Source organism: Bubalus bubalis, chromosome 13, assembly GCF_019923935.1.
Source record: "Bubalus bubalis isolate 160015118507 breed Murrah chromosome 13, NDDB_SH_1, whole genome shotgun sequence".
Taxonomy (NCBI): Eukaryota; Metazoa; Chordata; class Mammalia; order Artiodactyla; family Bovidae; genus Bubalus; species Bubalus bubalis.
Genome location: NC_059169.1, coordinates 55042971 through 55065197, shown reverse-complemented (window position 1 = coordinate 55065197; position 22227 = coordinate 55042971). Strand labels below are relative to the sequence as shown.

The 22227-nt window shown below is 46.9% G+C and overlaps 2 protein-coding genes across 7 annotated transcripts in view; one reads left to right on the top strand and one right to left on the bottom strand.

Moving 5' to 3' along the window:
• SACS (sacsin molecular chaperone) overlaps positions 1-13955 on the top strand; it is an 81929-nt gene extending 67974 nt beyond the window's left edge. For all 5 annotated transcript variants that reach the window (XM_025262831.3, XM_025262829.3, XM_044927290.2 and 2 more), the window contains one exon: positions 1085-13955. In XM_025262831.3, coding sequence (XP_025118616.3) covers positions 1085-12642 — 11558 coding nt within the window. In that variant the 3' untranslated portion in view covers positions 12643-13955. The remainder of the gene's footprint in view (positions 1-1084) is intronic.
• Positions 13956-18027: 4072 nt separating this feature from the next.
• The window catches only part of SGCG (sarcoglycan gamma), a 42619-nt gene continuing 38419 nt past the window's right edge, over positions 18028-22227 (bottom strand). For both annotated transcript variants that reach the window (XM_044927291.2, XM_006070938.4), the window contains exons 7-8: positions 21016-21139; positions 18028-18819 (exon numbers count right to left, since the gene is read on the bottom strand). In XM_044927291.2, coding sequence (XP_044783226.2) covers positions 18646-18819; positions 21016-21139 — 298 coding nt within the window. In that variant the 3' untranslated portion in view covers positions 18028-18645. The remainder of the gene's footprint in view (positions 18820-21015; positions 21140-22227) is intronic.

Below are 22227 nucleotides of genomic sequence, written 5' to 3'. Positions count from 1 at the left end.
ACATGTTTTTTTCCCCAGAGAAAACCTTACTAGCCTCCTGGTTTATCAACCGTCCCAGAGTGCAGCTACCTGGTGTGGAAAGGATGCCATCACAGCTGGCCCCTGTGCCCCATTGCTTATCCCTGAAGCACTGCCTCCAAGGCCAGAGTCCAGAAGAATGCCCTTTCCTGGGTCATAAGCACAAGTGAACTCTGCCTCGGAGGGTCGTGGCCGTGCTCCCTGCCTGGACATGCACAGAGCATCTCAGAGCTGTAACCTCGGCCCCTTCCTCTCTCCAGTGAGCCCTCAAGTCCCAGAGAGGCCGTGCTAGCCCCCTCTTCTCAAATATCCAGTTGTGGTAGACAGGAAGCTCCAGGCTCCTGGCGGCCTCAGTTCCTACTGCCTGGGTCAGCTAGGACAGGGACACCAGTCCCCATACTCTCACCTGGAGCCTCACTTTATCCTTTCAGCTGCTTGGCTCCTGGGAGCACCACAAAGAAAAATTCTTACAGGGCCTGCTTATAAATTATCCTTAAATAAAATGAGGCTTTTTAAAGCTTTATTTACATTTTCTCTGATGGTCTTATTTGTGATCAAATCACCACTAAAAATTATTTTCCATGTTGATTCCATTTGTGTGATACTATAGGGTAATTTTTTAAATGCATGTAAATGCATTCTATATATTTATTTAAAATAAGCACTTTCCAAGGGCTTTCCTGGTGGTCCAGTGGCTGAGACTCCGTGCTCCCAATGCAGGAGGCTTGGCTCAATCCCTGGCCAGGGAACTAGATCACACTTGCTACAACTAAAGGTCCCACATGCTTCAGTGAAGACTGAAGATCCTGTGTGTCGCAGCCAACACCTGATGCAGCCAAATAAAATAAATAAAATTTATAAAAAAAATAAAGTAAGCATTTTCCAGAGAAAAATATTACTTCTCTAGGCTCTATCAGCACAATTATGCCAAATTGTTGCATTTTTACAGTGTGCTTAAAACTCTCAAAGTGACTTTCTAGGCCTATCTACTATGCAAGAATATGCAAGGTAAATGAGTGAAAGCAGACTTGTATGTACTCATAGCATCTCTTTATGTGACTTGCAGGAAGACCCTGCACTCAGCTTCAGCTCCTTAATCCAGATCGCTTTGCACGTCTTATCAAAGAAGTAATGAACACATTCTGGCCTGGCAGAGAGTTGATTGTCCAGTGGTACCCATGCGATGAAGACAGAAAGCATCCATCTGTGTCATGGCTTAGGATGGTGTGGAAGCATCTCTACGTACATTTTTCAGAGGATCTGACTTTATTTGATGAGATGCCGCTCATCCCCAGGACCCCACTAGAAGAAGGGCAGACATGTGTGGAGCTCATCAGACTCAGGGCTCCTTCATTAGTCATTTTAGATGATGAGTCGGAAGCACAGCTTCCAGAATTTTTAGCGGATGTGGTACAGAAGCTTGGAGGGATTGTCCTTAAAAAATTAGATGCCTCCATACAGCACCCACTTATTAAAAAATATATCCACCTGCCCTCACCGAGTGCTGTGCTGCACATCATGGAGAAGATGCCTCTGCAGAAGCTGTGTAACCAGGTTGCATCGCTGCTTCCAACGCACAAAGACGCCCTGCGTAAGTTCTTAGCCAACCTGACTGAGAGCAGTGAGAAGGAGAAGAGAATAATTCAGGAGCTGACAATATTCAAGCGCATCAACCATTCATCCAGCCAGGGGCTGTCCTCCTACACCAGGCTGAAGGGCTGCAGGGTCCTGCACCCTGCGGCCACTCTCCCGGCTGGCCTGCGGCTCTCCATCTCAGTGGTGGACAGCAGCGATGAGGCCACCATCCGCCTGGTGAACTTGCTGAAGGTGGAGAAGGTCAGGACCACCAGCTGCTTGAAGCTCATCTTAAAAGACATAGAAAGTACATTTTACTCTCAAGAAGAGGTGACACACCTTGTGCTATGGGTCCTTGAGAACCTGTCCTCTCTCAAAAGTGAGAACCCAAATGTGCTTGATTGGTTAACACCACTAAAATTTATTCAGCTCCCGCCAGGGCGGCTGGTGATGGCCAGTGAACTCTTCGACCCTGACGTAGAGGTGTTGAAAGACCTCTTCTATGACGAAGAGGAAGCTTGTTTCCCGCCTTCGGTCTTTACCTCCCCAGACATCCTTCACTCTTTAAGACAGATTGGCTTGAAAAATGAAGCCAGTCTCAAAGAGAAAGATGTTGTGCAAGTGGCTAAAAAAATTGAGGCCTTACAGGCCAGTTCTTGTCCAAATCAGGACACTCTCCTGAAGAAAGCCAGGACACTCTTACTGGTTTTAAATAAGAACCCTGCCCTGCTGCACTCATGTGAAGGGAAGGCGACCTTAAAGAAGATAAAATGGGTTCCAGCTTGCAAGGAAAGGCCCCCAAACTACCCAGGCTCCTTAGTCTGGAAGGGTGACCTCTGTGAGCTCTGTGCACCCCCTGACATGTGCGATGCAGCCCATGCCATCCTGGTTGGCTCGTCACTTCCCCTCGTGGAGAGCGTCCATGTAAACTTGGAGAAAGCTTTAGGCATCCTCACAAAACCTGGTATCAACGCTGTCTTAAAGCACTTTAAGATCGTTGTGGATTGGTATACATCAAAGACCTTTAGTGATGAAGACTACTACCAATTCCAACATATTTTGCTTGAAATTTATGGATTCATGCATGATCATTTAAATGAAGGGAAAGATGCTTTCAGAGCCTTAAAATTTCCGTGGGTTTGGACTGGCAAAAAGTTCTGTCCTCTTGCCCAAGCTGTGATAAAACCATTCCATGATCTTGACCTTCAGCCTTATTTGCATAGTGTGCCTAAAACCATGGCAAAGTTCCACCAGCTGTTTAAGGCCTGTGGCTCAATAGAGGAGTTGACAGCAGATCATATTTCCATGGTCATTCAGAAGGTGTATCTCAAAAGTGACCAAGACCTCAGTGACCAGGAAAGCAAACAGAATCTTCATCTTATGTTGAACATTATCAGGTGGCTTTACAGCAATCAGATTCCAGCAAGCCCCAACACACCGGTTCCTATACATCATAGCAAGAACCCTTCCAAGCTCATCATGAAGCCAATTCATGAATGCTGCTACTGTGACATCAAAGTTGATGACCTGAATGACTTACTGGAAGATTCTGTGGAGCCTATCATTTTGGTGCATGAGGACATACCCATGAAAACCGCCGAGTGGCTGAAAGTCCCATGCCTCAGTACAAGACTAATCAACCCTGAGAACATGGGCTTTGAGCAGTCAGGACAACGAGAACCGCTGACGGTAAGGATCAAAAACATTCTGGAAGAGTACCCTTCAGTGTCAGATATCTTTAAAGAGCTTCTTCAAAATGCTGATGATGCAAATGCAACAGAATGCAGCTTCATGATTGACATGAGAAGAAACATGGACATCCGAGAGAATCTCCTGGACCCGGGGATGGCAGCGTGCCATGGGCCGGCTCTGTGGTCATTCAACAACTCCCAGTTCTCGGATTCAGACTTCGTGAACATAACCAGGCTTGGGGAATCTCTGAAGAGGGCCGAAGTTGACAAGGTTGGGAAGTTTGGTCTTGGGTTCAACTCTGTGTACCACATCACTGACATCCCTGTCATTATGAGCCGAGAGTTCATGATAATGTTTGACCCGAACATCAACCACATTAGCAAGCACATTAAAGACAGGTCTAACCCTGGGATCAAAATTAACTGGAGCAAACAGCAGAAGAGACTCAGGAAGTTTCCTAATCAGTTCAAACCATTCATGAACGTGTTTGACTGTCAGTTGCCCCTGACGGTGGAGGCACCCTACAGTTATAGCGGGACTCTGTTCCGACTGTCCTTCAGAACCCAGCAGGAAGCCAAAGTGAGCGAGGTCAGCAGCACCTGCTACAACACAGCTGACATCTACTCTCTGGTGGATGAGTTTAGTCTCTGTGGACACAGGCTCATCATTTTCACTCAGAATGTAACCTCCATGTACTTGAAGTACCTGAAGATTGAGGAGACCAATCCCAGCTTAGCCCAGGACACAGTAATCATAAAAAAAAAACCATGCTCCACCAAAGCGCTGACTGCACCTGTCATCAGCGTTCTAAAAGAAGCTGCTAAGCTCATGAAAACTTGCGGCACCAGTAACAAAAAGCTCCCTGCCGAGGCCCCCAAGTCATCTTGCATCCTGCAGATCACAGTGGAGGAATTTCACCACGTGTTCCGAAGGATTGCGGACTTACAGTCACCACTTTTCAGAGGTCCAGAAGATGACCCGGCTGCTCTCTTTGAAATGGCTAGGGCAGGCCAATCCAAAAAGCCGTCAGATGAGTTGCCCCAGAAAACCGTGGATTGTACCACATGGCTGATCTGTACCTGCATGGACACAGGGGAGGCACTCAAGTTCTCCCTAAGTGAGAGCGGGAGAAGGTTGGGCCTGGTCCCATGTGGGGCTGTGGCGGTTCTCCTTGCTGAAGTCCAGGACCAGAAGTGGGCCGTGCGGCCACAGGCTGGAGAAGTGTTCTGCTATTTACCCCTGCGGATAAAGACAGGATTGCCAGTTCACATCAACGGGTGCTTTGCTGTTACTTCAAACAGGAAAGAGATCTGGAAGACAGACACAAAGGGGCGCTGGAACACCACCTTCATGAGGCACGTGGTCGTGAAAGCATACTTGGAGGCTCTCAGCGTGCTGCGTGAGCTAGCTGCCAGCGGGGAGCTGATGGACTACACTTACCACACTGTATGGCCTGACCCCGACCTAGTGCATGATGACTTTTCTGTCATCTGCCAAGGGTTTTATGAAGACATCGCCCATGGGAAAGGGAAGGACTTGACGAGGGTCTTCTCCGACGGGTCCATGTGGGTCTCCATGAAGAACGTGAGATTTCTGGATGACTCCATACTTAAAAGAAGAGATGTTGGTCCAGCCGCCTTCAAGATATTTTTGAAATACCTCAAGAAGACAGGGTCGAAAAACCTTTGTGCTGTTGAACTTCCTTCTTCGGTAAAGCTAGGATTTGAAGAAGCTGGCTGCAAACAGATACTGTTGGAAAATACATTTTCAGAGAGACAGTTTTTTTCAGAAGTGTTTTTCCCAAATATTCAGGAAATTGAAGCAGAACTCAGAGATCCTTTAATGAATTTTGTCCTAAATGAGAAAGTTGATGAGTTCTCGGGGATCCTCCGCATTACCCCATGTATCCCCTGCTCTTTGGAGGGGCATCCTTTGGTTTTACCATCAAGATTAATCCACCCTGAAGGACGCGTGGCTAAGTTATTTGATACTAAAGATGGACGATTTCCTTACGGTTCCACTCAGGACTATCTAAACCCTATTATTCTGATCAAACTAGTCCAGCTAGGAATGGCGAAGGATGATATTTTGTGGGATGACATGCTGGAGCGTGCAGAGTCAGTAGCTGAAATTAATAAAAGTGATCACGTCGCTGCTTGTCTACGAAGTAGCATCCTGTTAAGTCTTATTGATGAAAAACTGAAAATAAGGGATCCAAGAGCAAAGGATTTTGCTGCAATGTATCAAACAATCCCCTTCCTCCCATTTCTGACTAAGCCGGCAGGTTTCTCTTTGGATTGGAAAGGCAACAGCTTTAAGCCTGAAACCATGTTTGCAGCAACTGACCTCTATATAGCTGAGCACCAGGATATAGTCTGTCTTTTGCAACCAATTCTAAATGAAAATTCTCATTCCTTCAGAGGCTGTGGGTCTGTGCCCTTGGCGGTGAAGGAGTTTCTGGGTTTGCTCCGGAAACCCACAGTTGAGCTGGTTGTGAACCAGCTCAGAGAAGTTGCAAAGTCAGTTGACGATGGGATCACATTATATCAGGAGAACATCACCAACGCTTGCTACAAATACCTCCATGAGGCGATGATGCAGAGCGACAGCACCAAGATGGCAGTCACTGAAAAGCTAAAAACCTTTAGCTTCATTCTAGTTGAGAATGCATATGTCAACTCAGAAAAGGTGGCTTTTCATTTAAATTTTGAAGCAGCCCCATACCTTTATCAGTTGCCTAATAAATATAAAAATAATTTCCGTGAACTTTTTGAAAGTGTGGGTGTGAGGCAGTCTTTCACTGTGGAAGATTTTGCCCTCGTTTTGGAATCCATAGCTCAAGAAAAAGAAACCAAACAAGTAACAGAAGAGAATTTTCAGCTCTGCCGGCGAATAATCAGTGAGGGGATATGGAGTCTCATTAGAGAAAAGAAACAAGAATTTTGTGAGAAAAATTATGGCCACATATTATTGCCAGATACTAACCTTAAGCTTCTCCCTGCGAAGTCTCTGTGCTATAATGACTGTCCCTGGATAAAAGTGAAGGACAGCACTGTCAAGTACTGTCACGCAGACATACCCAGGGAAGTAGCCGTGAAACTGGGTGCAGTGCCAAAGCGGCACAAAGCCCTGGAACGGTATGCATCCAACGTGTGCTTCACGACACTGGGCTCGGAGTTTGGGCAGAAAGAAAAACTGACCAGCAGAATTAAGAGCATCCTCAATGCCTATCCTTCAGAAAAGGAAATGCTGAAAGAGCTGCTTCAGAACGCTGATGACGCAAAGGCCACGGAGATCTGCTTCGTGTTTGACCCCAGGCAGCACCCAGTGGACAGGATATTTGATGATAAGTGGGCACCCTTGCAGGGGCCAGCGCTGTGTGTGTACAACAACCAGCCTTTCACGGAGGATGATGTCAGAGGGATCCAGAACCTGGGCAGAGGCACCAAGGAAGGGAACCCTTGTAAGACTGGGCAGTATGGGGTGGGGTTCAACTCCGTGTATCACATCACAGACTGCCCCTCCTTCATCTCCGGCAATGACATCCTGTGCATTTTCGACCCTCACGCCAGGTATGCACCGGGGGCCACATCTGTCAGTCCTGGACGCATGTTCAGAGACCTGGATGCGGATTTCAGAACTCAGTTCTCTGACGTCCTGGATCTTTACCTGGGAACCCACTTCAAGCTGGACAACTGCACGATGTTCCGATTCCCTCTCCGTAACGCAGAGATGGCAAAGGTTTCGGAGATCTCATCAGTTCCATCATCAGATAGGATGGTCCAGAACCTCCTGGACAAGCTGCGGTCAGATGGGGCAGAGCTGTTAATGTTTCTTAACCACATGGAAAAAATCTCTATTTGTGAAATAGACAAAGCCACGGGTGCCCTGAACGTGCTGTATTCCGTGAAGGGCAACATCACTGACGGGGACCGGCTGAAGAGGAAGCAGTTTCATGCGTCTGTCATTGACAGCGTCACAAAGAAGAGGCAGCTCCCAGACATCCCAGTGCAGCAGGTCACCTACACCATGGACACCGAGGACTCTGAGGGGAGCCTCACCACCTGGCTCATCTGTAACAGGTCTGGCTTCTCCAGCATGGACAAGGTGTCCAAGAGCGTTGTGTCAGCACACAAGAACCAGGATATCACACTCTTCCCTCGCGGGGGTGTGGCTGCCTGCATCACCCACAACTACAAGAAGCCCCACAGGGTCTTCTGCTTCCTGCCGCTCTCTTTAGAGACGGGGCTCCCATTCCACGTGAATGGCCACTTTGCACTGGACTCGGCCCGCAGGAACCTGTGGCGAGATGACAATGGGGTTGGCGTGCGCAGCGACTGGAACAGCAGCCTGATGACGGCACTCATTGCGCCTGCGTACGTGGAGCTGCTGGCCCAGCTGAAGAAGCGCTACTTCCCTGGCTCCGACCCTACGCTGTCGGTCCTGCAGAGCACGCCCATCCACGTTGTCAAGGACACGCTGAAGAAGTTCCTGTCGTTCTTCCCCGTCAACAGGCTGGACCTCCAGCCAGACCTGTACTGTTTGGTGAAGGCGCTGTACAGCTGCATCCACGATGACATGAAGCGCCTCCTTCCAGTGGTGCGTGCTCCCAGCATCGACGGCTCCGACCTGCACTCCGCTGTCATCATCACCTGGGTCAACATGTCCATCTCAAATAAAACCAGGCCGTTCTTTGACAATCTACTGCAGGATGAGCTACAGCACCTTAAAAACGCAGATTATAACATCACCACACGCAAAACGGTCGCAGAGAACGTCTACAGGCTGAAACACCTGCTCTTGGAGATTGGCTTCAACCTGGTTTATAACTGTGATGAGACTGCTAACCTGTACCACTGCCTTGTGGACGCCAACATCCCTGTGAGCTACGTCACCCCTGCTGATGTCCGGGCTTTCTTAATGACCTTTTCCTCCCCCGACACCAACTGCCATATTGGGAAGCTGCCCTGTCGTCTCCAGCAGACCAACCTGAAGCTTTTCCACAGTTTAAAACTTTTAGTCGATTATTGTTTTAAGGACGCAGAAGAAAGTGAGTTTGAAGTGGAGGGCCTGCCCCTTCTCATTACCCTGGACAGTGTTTTGCAAACTTTTGATGCAAAACGTCCCAAGTTTCTAACAACATACCACGAACTGATCCCATCCCGCAAAGACCTGTTCATGAACACGCTGTACTTGAAGTACAGCAATATTTTACTGAATTGCAAAGTCGCAAAAGTGTTTGACATTTCCAGCTTTGCTGACCTGCTGCCCTCTGTGCTGCCCCGCGAGTACAAGACAAAGAGCTGCACCAAGTGGAAAGACAGCTTTGCCAGTGAGTCTTGGCTGAAGAATGCCTGGCATTTCATCAGCGAGTCCATGAACGTGAAGGAGGACCAAGAGGAGACAAAGCCAGCCTTCGACACCGTCGTGGACACCCTGAGAGACTGGGCCCTGCTCCCAGGAACAAAGTTCACTGTGTCGGCCAACCAGCTCGTGGTCCCTGAGGGGGACGTCCTGCTCCCGCTGAGCCTCATGCACATTGCTGTATTCCCAAACGCCCAGACTGATAAGGTTTTTCATGCCCTCATGAAAGCTGGCTGCATTCAGCTGGCTTTGAACAAAATCTGCTCCAAAGACAGTGCATTTGTCCCTCTGTTATCCTCTCACACGGCCAACATAGAGAGCCCCACAAGCATTTTGAAGGCTGTGCATTACATGGTCCAAACCTCAACATTTAGAACTGAAAAATTAGTGGAAAATGACTTTGAAGCACTTTTGATGTATTTCAACTGCAATTTGAATCACTTGATGTCTCAAGATGACATAAAAATTTTAAAGTCACTTCCATGCTACAAATCCATCAGTGGTCGCTACATGAGCATTGCAAAGTTTGGAACATGCTACGTGCTTACAAAAAGCATTCCCTCCGCCGAAGTGGAAAAATGGACGCAATCATCGTCCTCTGCATTTCTTGAAGAAAAAATACACTTGAAAGAACTGTATGAGCTTCTGGGTTGTGTACCCGTGGATGATCTTGAGGTATATTTGAAACACCTCTTACCAAAAATTGAAAATCTCTCTTACGATGCAAAACTAGAGCATTTGATTTATCTCAAGAATAGACTGTCGAATGTTGAGGAGCTGTCTGAGATCAAGGAACAACTTTTTGAAAAGCTGGAAGGTTTATTGATAATCCACGATGCTAACAACCGACTAAAGCAAGCAAAGCATTTCTATGACAGAACTGTAAGAGTTTTTGAAGTTATGCTTCCTGAAAAATTGTTCATCCCAAAGGACTTCTTTAAAAAACTGGAACAACTTATAAAACCCAAAAATCAAGTTGCATTTATGACCTCTTGGGTAGAATTCTTAAGAAACATTGGACTGAAACACATCCTCTCTCAGCAGCAGTTGTTGCAGTTTGCTAAGGAGATCAGTGTGCGAGCTAATACGGAAAACTGGTCTAAGGAAATGCTGCAGAACACGGTCGACATCCTTCTCCATCACATATTCCAGGAACGAATGGATCTGTTTGTGGGGGACTTCCTGAAAGAACTGTCTCTGATCCCCTTCTTGTGTCCAGAGCGGGCTCCCGCAGAGTTCATCCGATTTCACCCTCAATATCAGGAGGTGAACGGGACGCTCCCCCTCATCAGGTTCAGTGGTGCCCAGGTGAACCCGAAGTTCAAGCAGTGCGATGTGCTGCAGTTGCTGTGGACGTCCTGCCCCATCCTCCCAGAGAAGGCCACGCCCCTGAGCATCAGGGAGCAAGCAGGGAGTGACCTCGGCCCTCAGGAGCAGCTGGAGCAGGTTCTGAGCCTGCTGAATGTGAACCTTGACCCCCCCGTGGACAAGGTCATCAACAACTGCAGGAATGTGTGCAACATCACGACGCTGGATGAAGATATGGTCAGGACTAGAGCCAAGGTCCTAAGGAGCATATATGAGTTCCTCAGCGCCGAGAAGAGGGAGTTCCGTTTCCAGCTGCGGGGTGTTGCTTTTGTGATGGTGGAAGATGGCTGGAAGCTCCTGAAGCCAGAGGAGGTGGTGATCAACCTGGAGTATGAGTCCGATTTCAAGCCGTATCTGTACAAGCTGCCCTTAGAGCTGGGCACCTTCCACCAGCTGTTCAAACATTTGGGTACTGAGGACGTCATCTCCACCAAGCAGTACGTGGAGGTGCTGAGCCGCATCTTCAAGAACTCCGAAGGGAAGCAGCTGGACCCGAACGAGATGCGCACTGTCAAGAGGGTTGTTTCTGGCCTGTTCAGGAGTCTGCAGAACGACTCCGTCAAGGTACGGGGCGACCTGGAGAACATCCGGGACCTCACACTCTACCTGCCAAGCCAGGATGGCCGGCTGGTCAGGTCGAGCATCCTGGTGTTTGATGATGCCCCACACTATAAGAGCCGGATCCAGGGCAGCATCGGGGTGCAGATGCTGGTGGACCTCAGCCAGTGTTACTTGGGGAAGGACCACGGCTTCCACACCAAGCTCATCATGCTCTTCCCCCAGAAGCTGCGTCCACGCCTGCTGAGCAGCATCCTGGAGGAGCAGCTGGATGAGGAGACCCCCAGGGTGTGCCAGTTCGGGGCACTGTGCTCACTCCAAGGCCGGCTGCAGCTCCTGCTGTCCTCTGAGCAGTTCATCGCGGGCCTTGTCAGGATCATGAAGCATGAGAATGACAATGCCTTCCTGGCCAATGAGGAGAAGGCCATCCGCCTCTGCAAGGCCCTCCGGGAAGGGCTGAAGGTGTCCTGCTTCGAGAAGCTTCAGACCACACTACGGGTGAAGGGCTTCAACCCCATCCCCCAGAGCAGGAGCGAGACCTTCGCTTTCCTGAAGCGGTTTGGGAATGCCGTCATCCTGCTGTACATACAACACTCAGACAGTAAGGACATCAACTTCTTGCTGGCCTTGGCCATGACGCTGAAGTCGGCGACCGACAACCTGATCTCCGACACGTCCTACCTAATTGCTATGCTGGGATGCAACGACATTTACAGGATCAGCGAGAAGCTTGACAGCCTAGGCGTGAAGTACGACTCTTCAGAACCATCAAAACTTGAACTGCCAATGCCTGGCACGCCAATACCTGCTGAGATTCATTACACCCTGCTCATGGACCCCATGAATGTCTTTTACCCAGGAGAGTATGTCGGGTACCTTGTAGATGCCGAAGGCGGGGACATCTATGGGTCGTACCAGCCGACGTACACGTACGCCATCATCGTACAAGAGGTCGAAAGAGAAGACGCTGACAACTCAAGCTTCCTAGGAAAGATTTATCAGATTGACATTGGCTACAGTGAATACAAAATCGTTAGCTCTCTGGATCTGTACAAGTTCTCACGGCCAGAGGAGAGCTCCCAGAGCAGAGACAGTGCCCCCTCCACCCCTACCAGTCCCACGGAGTTCCTGGCCCCTGGTCTTCGAAGCATCCCACCCCTCTTCCCTGGGAGAGAGGGCCTCAAGACCCCATCTTCCAAGCATCATTCCCCCAAAAAGCTCAAGGCTACTTCTCTCCCAGAAATTCTAAAGGAGGTGACGTCTGTGGTGGAGCAAGCCTGGAAGCTTCCTGAGTCGGAGAGGAAGAAGATTATCAGGCGGTTGTACCTGAAATGGCACCCTGACAAAAACCCAGAGGACCACGACATGGCTAATGAGGTTTTCAAGCATCTGCAGAATGAGATTAACAGGTTAGAGAAACAGGCTTTTCTTGATCAAAATTCAGACAGAGCCTCGAGGCGGACGTTTCCCACCTCGGCTACCCGGTTCCAGTCAGAGAAGTTCTCCTTCCAGAGATTTTACACATCGTGGAACCAGGAGGCCACGAGCCACAAATCCGAGAGGCAGCAGCAAAATAAAGAGAAAGGCCCACCACCGGCTGGGCAGACGTACTCCCAGAGGTTCTTTGTGCCCCCTACTTTCAAGACGGTTGGCAACCCGGTGGAGGCACGCAGGTGGCTGCGCCAGGCCAGGGCCAACTTCTCGGCTGCCAGGAATGACCTGCACAAGAATGCCAACGAGTGGGTGTGCTTCAAATGCTTCCTGTCTGCCAAGCTGGCTCTCATCGCGGCCGACTACGCCGTGCGGGGCAAGTCTGACAAGGATGTGAAGCCAACGGCCCTGGCGCAGAAGATCGAGGAGTACAGCCAGCAGCTGGAGGGCCTGACCAACGACGTCCACACCCTGGAGGCCTACGGTGTGGACAGCTTGAAGACCAGGTACCCTGACCTGCTGCCCTTCCCGCAAATCCCCAATGACAGGTTCACGTCTGAGGTTGCCATGAGGGTGATGGAATGTACTGCCTGTATCATCATTAAACTTGAAAACTTCATACAACAGAAAGTGTGAGGCAACACCAGGGGAGAAGCAGGAAGCTATGTCCTGGACATGTCGTAGCACAAATATGACTCACTGTCCTTCCTTAAGCCCCATCGCCAGCACTCAGGGATGGTGAAGCACATTGGGGGTTGATCAGGTAGAATCTCAACCTTCTTACTAATGTGGATGTCCACAGGGAACCTTTACCTGAGAGAGTAGTGTTTTGAGGCTGGTGGTGAACTTGAAATCGCTGGATGCGGCTGGCTGGCTGGCCAGCACCTCTGTGAACTGCACTTTACACACCAAAGCTAAGCGGTCTGTTAGAGTCTCTGTGTCTCTGGTTGGTGGTGGGGGGCGGGGGGAGTTAGTTTTATGTTTTTAATGTATGCAGTATTTTTGAAGGAGCTAATGAAACACTGGACATATCATTGGTTGAAACAAATTAGGGGGATTAGGTCTGTGGAGCTTTATTGTTTCTTTAAGCAGATCCTCTTGGGTGCATTATCAGCTGGATCTGATTATGAGCCTGTTGCAGTTTTACATACTAGATACTCAGCACATGTGTAATGTGGTACAGTATTTTATCCTGAATACTACTTGATTGACTCTGCAGACAGCCCCCACTAGGGTGCCCTGAGTGCCCTTCACATCCTTTTCCTGGAGGTCCCCCTCCCTGGGCCTGCAGGCATCCCAGATCACAAAGGTGGCACACGGGAGACCTGGTGGTGGCCCCTGTTCTTGCTGGATGTGAATATTGCTTCTGAGAACTGCTTGCCAAAGCCATGCCCGTCACCTGTGAGGGCATTTGCTTGATGTTTGTATGCGTTTCCCACAAACGCCCTAATTTATATGGTGTGGGTGGACAGGATGTGATCTTTCGTTGTCTAAAGGTGCTGCACTCAATATTTTTTGTCCTTCAACATGGCACTTAGTGGAGTTTTTTTCCTTTGGATTTCACTCTGAAGACATTAAAAAATTGTAAAATCATGTGAAAATATCCAGTAGGTTATAAAAGAGGAATTATCAGCTTGTGTCTTCCCCATGAATAATTCAGAACTGATGTTTAATTTTTATCATGTTTGAATGTCCTATGAACGTTATATCCCTTGCAGAATATAAAAGATGATAATTAGTTTATTTAAGTCTGCTGGCTGTAAATGATGTGCAGTATAATATTTTATGCAAATAAGGGCTTATGGGACATATTACCACTTTTTTACTTGTACTGGTAATAAGGAATGTTTGCACCTCCACTATTGTATTGCTTCTGGATGTGAGCCATGTGATGATTTCTGCTATTATATGAAGTGCCATAATTTTAATAAAGCAAATGTACATATGAAGTCATTGTAACTGGTATTTCTTGAGAAATAGTTCCTTGAAAATCAAACTTAATATCTTCCTGTATTAAGGTTTGACATGCTGTGCATATGTGTGTTTATTGGAAATACTAGGTTAGAACTTTCGTATATATTTTATACTGGAATTTTAAGGGGTTTCTTTTTATGATTGAGTATGAAGTACTTGATATATACTCAGTTTATTAGGTGCTTGTTGATTTTGTTAAGAGTTGATTTTATTTCACCTTTTTAGGGAATGTGATTAGTTGATATTTATAATTTTTGTTGTTGTTCAGTTGCTAGATTGTATCTGACTCCTTGCAACCCCCCCATGGACTGCAGCATGCCAGGTTTCCCTGGCCTCCCCTATCTCCTGGAACTGGCTCAAATTCATGTCCATTGAGTCATGATGCTGTCCAACCATCTCATCTTCTGTCGCCCCCTTCTCCTTTTGCCTTCAATATTTTCCAGCATCAGGGTCTTTTCCAATGAGTTGACTCTTTGCATCATGTGGCCAAAGTATTGGAACTTCAACATATGTGATACACATATGTATTTGGAAATATATGAAATAGAATTATTCTGTAGTAGAGGCTGGATGGATGCTGACCTTGCTTCAGGGAAGGGCTGTGTGCTGGGGCTAGTTCACACCTGAGCCCTAACAGGTGGGTGATGTTCTTCTTATACCTGAGGCACAAGTTTTCAAACCCTACACACCAAACTTGGGGTTCTCTGTCCCGGGGACCCCCAAATTCTGGGTCTCCAGCTATCTGGGACTTTTAAGTTATTGCTACTTTAAAACTCAGATTCAACACTTGGAATGTATTTTATTGCTTTTGGATATTAAAATGTACACAGAACATTTTGGCCTTTGTGATAGTTGTTGTAGTTGGAGTTTTGTGTTTTTTCTGGACTTCCTTTAACAGAAAAATTATAGGTCTGCAGTCCTTTCCATGAAGCCCTTGCATACAAATGTATTTCAGAATTTGGATTTTAGAAAGTTAATACCACTGCGTATAAACTGGGTTTAATGAGGCTTTTCCATTGGGGGTGGGGGTTGGGCCACTCCCTTTAATTAAACACAGTGAAACCATGAACACCCACCCACCCTAAAATACACAGACCTGAGAAACAGCCTCATCTAAACTTAGATCAGGTTTTGCTGCCCAGAGTTTACAGCAGATGGATTTGGGAAGTTTTCATTATTTGAAACTTTTAGATTTTGAAGTTCAGGGTAAGGAATTTTGGACCCGAAGAATTTTTTTAATTATTATTATTATTTTATGCCTTTTACCCTATTTTGTTTTTCTTATTAAAAGGAAACTGGAGACTGCCAACTGGTGTGTGAGCAGCTGCTCCTGGGGAGGGGGTTGGAACAGGCCTTCTGCCCATGGAGACGGGCTCTGTGCTGCCCTGTGGGCAGGAGGCCCAAGTGGTCCGCAGCCGCCAGCGGGGAACAGGTGAAGGCCCGAGAATGATGCTGGGAAGACATTCACGTAGCGTTTAGTCAAATAAAGAGTAGTTGACAGGTTAGCTTTGGGGACCAGTGGGTGTCCTTCCATCAGTGCCAGTTGACATCTATGTCCTTCAGCGTTTTGTCGACCTCAAGGATAAGAGAGTAGAGAATGGCAAGTAGATGAGACTTAGCTAGTCATGTATTGCTCAGGGTTCCACCAGAGCCTGGAGCCAGTGGGAGACATGCAGACACCACGTGGGAAGAGGTCTCCTTCCAGGAGTTGACCAGCCATCGGGGCCAGAGTCCATGCCCGCAGGATGCCCACCCATGAGCAGGAGCTGGAGCTTCCTAACTGTGGGTGGAGTTTCCTAAACCCCTGACTTCTAGAGCTTCTCCACTGATCTTGTTTTGCCACATTTGGTCTAAAGTGTCATCAGTCCTCCATTGGTTAGGAAGCTAGTCCCAGGCCTGTGCTGTCAAGGCATGGGAGAGCCTGGGGGGACATGGATACCAGAGCCAACGTGAGTTACATTTTATTTAAAAAGAGGAACCACGTGCTTAAAATCTCTACTTCTTTCTCTTGTGTTTGTTAAGGCCCTGGATACAAAGCCCAGGACAAAAACTGAAGCTGCACTGACTATTCAGCAGCTCAAAATTCACTTTCTACTCCGTGCCCTTCTTACCCTCTTATTCCACCTGCTTGTTTATGCCCAACCCAAAGTTCACTTGGTTTTCAAACCACAGCCAGTGTGCAGTGGCAGTTACAGAGAAGACTGAAGCCCAGTGAGCCGTGACGTGTTAGATCAGGGAATGGTGGGGACAAACGGTACAAGCAACCGGGCCTCGCGGGCTTCATGCTGGGGATGGCTCTGCTCTTCAGAAGGGCTCCCACCCTGTCCCCCACGAGCAGAGACTGACCGGGGGGTGCCCGAGGGGGGAACCTGAGCCCTGTAGGAGCTGTGGAGCCTGTGAGGGGGTTGAGACGTTCACGTTTGCTCCACTGAAAGGTCTTAGCAAGTCTAGTTTGCTGCAAATCTAACTTTACTATTAAAGCTGACATTTTGATCTTCATTTTTTTGACTTGTGTCTGTTCTCAGTCAGTTCGGAAATTGGAAAAGAAATAAAGACTGTTTTTCAAGGTCCCTAAAGTATCAGCCAATAGTCAGTGGTCGCAACCACTTGGTGTGTAGTGTTCTCTGTGTATGTGCCTCGTTGTGGGTGCTCCTAGCACGGCCTTGCCCCTTCAGTGGATATCTAAACTACACTGTATAATGTACTTAAGAAGGTAGGTTTATGCAGTACAGTCTAGAATACAGCCCATCTGAAAGTCTGTGTTGTAACCAAGGAGAAATTCCTCATCACTCTGGAGAATGCAGCTAGAAACAAAAGTTTGGATTTACACCTTTTGTTTAAAATGTTTATTCCCCGTCCTTTGATTCTTTTTTTTTTTTTGACTTTGCTTTATCATCGACATCATTTTTTTGGACATGTACACACATTTTATGAGAACCCATCTACATCAATTGGGTTGGAAGACTTTTTTCCCTGCACAAACATGGTATAAGAGAGTAAATATGACACAAAAATGACAACACTACTATGACAACAGGAGCGTCACAGCCAGAAAGCAGACATTAATTCTAAAAATCAGGACTTAACTAAATGGAAAAGGCAAATACTTATTTAAATAATCTAAGTCCCCACCCTCCCAATACCCTGAAACTAGGAGTGTTATATTCAGAGTTGAGTTTGGTCTTAACTGATCAGGACACACCGTATTTTTAAAATTTTAATTTGTATTTTATTTTGTATTAATAATTTCAAATGTTTATAATACCAGTGATTTAAATATTAAGAAACTGTTAGGAGTGGGTTGCATTAACACCTTGTTAAGACAGCATTAGAAATAAAGACCACTTTTCTCTCAGTTCTGAGATTGTGGGAAATGAAACGGATGTTGTATTTCTAGTCATAAATCCTTTAATGGGAAAGTTGCAGTGCTGTTGGTCCCACCACGTCTTGTGCCGTGTGGGGATTCTAACGGGAACGATCAGTAAAACAGACATCAAAACCAACACCTGGCCTTCGGTGTGATGAAGGCATTCTACCGTGTAAGTAAAACCACAAAACCAGAGCATTCATGGGTTCAGTGTGTGCGTCCACCATATTCATATACAGATCACACAGCCAAGGATGGCAACTGTGAGCAGTGACTTGGTGATGCGCCACTCCACCCCCGGTCCCTCAGCTCTCCTGTGAGGTGAGCATGCGGGCTGGGCAGCGGCGAGCCCCCACCAGCTCATGGGGCCATCTTGGTGGATGACAAAACTCCCCTTGACTTTAGTTTCTCCACCTTTCATATAGGCATCAGCCCGTCTGTGCAGGTATCAGGTAAACAGGTGATGCAGGGGCAGTGAGACACAGATCAAAGTTTTCCAAAGTGGAAACTGATGTTGAAATGTTAGGGTCCAGTTGAGTTTAATTTTAGTAGATACTGAGTGACCTGTGACTTGACTCATCTGAACCTTTTTTTTTTTTTTTTTAATCACCAGCAACTGGGGGAAAAACAGTACTGAACTCAAAAAGAGTTCTGAGGATTAAAGAAAGTAACACACATGGTGAAGTCTATGAAAAATGTAGGTTGATTTTTATTGCTTATGGACTATATAAAGAAACATGATCGGTTGTGTACAATTTACTCCCTGACCACATTCTGAAAGACTAATCAATCTGAACATCCCTTTAAAACTTGAAGATTTTCTTCTGAAACCAGACACACTTTGTGTTGAAATGAATACAGCTCCTGCAGGATTGAGTGACACAGTGGAAAATGTCAGAGAACTCTGGGGCACCTGGGCAGGACTAAGACTACTCTCATGGGAGGTCAGAGGTCCCCAGCTGAGCATCACGCATCCATGCATCCATTCCACACAGCAGCCCGACATCCCATCACAGACTGACACACATAGGACAGGGAAAGTCACATTGGTTATGATGGCAACGAGCCCATCTGGTGGGATCAACACTTCTTCTGATCCTTGGACTTCTGTGTCTAAGGTCCACTCTGGGATCACAGAGTTTCATGGGAACATTTTCAGTCGTACGTTTGAGCTCCTTTCAAACTCCCACATGCAAACTCAGCTCACTGTTGTTGAGTGGCTCCTGCTGGGAAGGCTGAGGTCTGCACTGCTGAGCATACCGAGACACAGAAGGTGCTCCCTGGGCGATGCCGATGGTTTAGAGGCAGAGGTGACTGTGCTCGTGGCATGTGGTACCCATGCCAGCCACAGACAGGTAGAGCTTCCCATCCGGACACGCACAGACCTCGTAGAGCCCCTGGGAGCTGCCCGCGGGCCCCTGGCTCCCGAGAGCCAGCTCCGGCAAACACACAGTTTCCGCGTCGAGCACAACCTGCTTGGGAGAGAGCGAGACAAGACGTGGTCAAGGGGGAGGGAACACGACAAACACGAAACTCAAATGTACCAAATGTTCCAAGTTCTTTCTCTGCATAGAAAATGAAGTAGGCACCTGCCTCGGCTGAAGTCATATTATGATGACCTGATTCTTTCAAAGCCTATTTCTAGTTTCCATCTGGGCAGTGGGGATAAATATTCCTTAGGAACTGGAGGGAAGTCTTTTTTTTTTTTTTCTTTTACTCATTGCACTAGGCCAGCTAGGAAAGTGTATGATGTGACACTCCTTGAAGACCTTTCAGAGTTATCTGGCCAAAATAAATACCATTTTTTGATTCACATTGACTTTGTGTTCCACTTTGACCTTCAACTTCTCCTTCTATTAGGATAAAATATAAGCTGCAGAAGTTAATTCATCTTATTCATTTTACCATGTGAATGCTGGAATTGCTCATGATATTATTTTCCTAGGAGAGGCAATTAAATTCATCATAATGGCTAGCAACCATTTCTCCAGCTTTTAAAATTTTATTTGCAACTCTGTTGCCTTCTATTAGATACAGGAAGCAGGTGACAGACAACTAAAATAAGAGGGGAGCCACTGGACTTTTGTTCCTGCTGCTGCTGCTAAGTCGCTTCAGTCGTGTCTGACTCTGTGCAACCCCATAGACGGCAGCCCACCAGGCTTCCCCGTCCCTGGAATTCTCCAGGCAGGAACACTGCAGTGGGTTTCCATTTCCTTCTCCAATGCATGAAAGTGAAAAGTGAAAGTGAAGTCGCTCAGTTGTGTCCGACTCTAGCGACCCCATGGACTGCAGCCCACCAGGCTCCTCCGTCCATGGGATTTGTTCCTAGAGAGGTTTAGTTGAACCAAGATGCACACAAATGGCTGTTGATTGAGTTTTGGAAATCTGTGACAGCTAAAAGAAATTAGAGTCATAGTACAGAGCAACCAAGCCTGAGCCCTGGCAGGGTGCTCACTCATCAGAACGAACTAAACTATGTTTGGGAAGCTCCCATGTTCTTCCTCGCCAACAAGGTCGAATCCCACCTTTGTTTTATGTGGCTCTGGTCCCGTCAGGCCAAGCTCTGAATACACTGGCATCCTGGGATGCTGACGTCTCTGCGGGAAGTGCAGGGTGACAATACAAGTGCATGGCAGGCAGGCTTTGCCCTGGGGTCTGAGTCACCGTCAGAGCAGGAAGTCAAATGGTCTTATGTTTTTTGGAGCAGAACCTATATAGGTTATTGTCTAATGCTTTGCTGCTGCTGCTGTTAGTTACTAAGTTGTGTGAGACTCTTTGTGACGCATGGGCTATAGCGGGCCCAGGCTCCTCTGTCCATGGGATTTCCCAGGCAGGAATACTTGGGTTGACATTCCCTTCTCCAGGGGATCTTGCCAAGCCAGGGACTGAACCTGCCTCCTGTGGTCTCCCTCTGCAGCCTCAACCACACCCTCTCTTAATGTTAAATTAGTATCAGTTCAAAATTATCTTTCTGCATTGATGTCTCTTAGCCCTGTGACATAGTGAAGTAGATACTATTTCCTGTACTTGACAAATGAGGAGAGAGGTCCAGAGAGGCCTGTTAATGTCCCTGATTCAAACAGGTAATTGGAGAATTGATTTTACACTAGAAGGATCAATAAATAATAGGGAGCCTGTGCCTTGCTGCCCATTCTGAGAGGGACTCTTATCAGAGATGTTTTATTTCTGGACTGGAGGTTCCAGAGTTTTCTTTATTGCAACTCTTATTTTTCATATTTGACTTTCACTGAACCAGGACTTGATGTGAGCGAGCACCCTGGGTGGTAAAAAAAATAAAGAATTATCCCTTACAGGTGACCCCCAGGGACGGTTCTATTGAGAGGGTCACTAGGAAGTGGCAGGATGGACAGTCTTTGCAAGCTCTGAATGTCCAGGACTTTTTCAAAGCTGAAAACAACAGGAGACTTGATAGTACAAATGCCAAAGAAAGCAGTCTGGATCCAACAGAGACTGCTTTTAACCTTTCTTGGCTTTTCTTTCAGTGTTAATTTTTTTCCTTCTTTCACATTTTCTGTGATGCCTTTCATGACGTCTCTTTACAAACTGTAATTTGCTGATGCCTTATTGGACGTGAATGTCATCATTACTTAGTAGACATGAGGCTTGTACAATGGGAGCACCCACCACGCACCGTCTGCTGGACTCACCGTCCCGTCACTGCTCTGAAGAATGATGTCCATCTGGGTAAGGGCCTCGATCTTCCCCGCAGGGGCTTGAATGTGAATGCCTTTGGGGGCGTCCATGCTGAGACTCCGTGTCGGGGATTCTAGTCTGAAATGAGGGAAGGAAACCAAGAAAAAATGGCATAAAAAACAGCCACCTCAGGAATCTCCCAACCAATGGAGAATATATTATATATTTTACTTATTATATTCTTAGAGAACATAAATCTTAGAGAATATAATCAGTAAGATTATAGAGAATATAATCAGTAAGACATAGTATCTTCCAATAGAGATAGAGACATATAGAGAATATATATCAGTAAGATATATAGTATATTCATTCATTCTTTAAAAATTTTTTTAAAATTAATTTATTTTAATTAGATGCTAATTCCTTTATAATATTGTGGTTTTTGCCATACATGGAAGCCTGGCATGCTGCAGTCCATGGGGTTGGACTGAACAGCTGCTGTTCAGTCACTAAGTCATGTCCAGCTCTTTGCAACCCCATGGACTGTAGCATGCCAGGGTCCTCTATCCTTCACTATCTCCCAGGTTTGCTCTAACTCATGTCCATTGAGTCAGTGATACCATCCAACCATCTCATCCTCTGTCGTCCCCTTCTCCTCCTGCCTTCAATCTTTCCCAGCATCAGGGTCTTTTCCAGTGAGTCAGCTCTTCCCATCAGGGGGCCAAAGTGTTGGAGCTTCAGCTCCAGCATCAGTCCTTTCAGTGAATATTCAGGGTTGATTTTCATTGATAAATCCAGAAATGAAGTGGAGTAAAGAAATTAACTTCCCATCAATGAGAATCTATGAAATTAATATCCTCTGGAAACTGATGCAAACGTTAGACCATCCCAGCCCTGTGCGGCAGCTCCGGACAGCGTGGTCAGTGGTCTGGCATGCCACACCAGAAGAAAGTGCTACTGGTGAATATCTCTGGAAAACTTTTTTTTTTTAGCCCAAACCCAAACTTCTTTGGGAAAAAGAGAAAATTAAGGGCAACACATTCATTTGCTACATGTTCACAAAAGCTTGGACTTTGTTGTCTGCTTTTTATTTTTCATTTAGGAAGATTACAGGGCACATGCAGCAATTTCTCCTGGAAAAATGATTAACTAATGGAGTTTACAGACAGGGTTGAGACTGGCCTCAGCAGGCCTTGTTTCTGTAAGATTCAGCAGCATCTCCT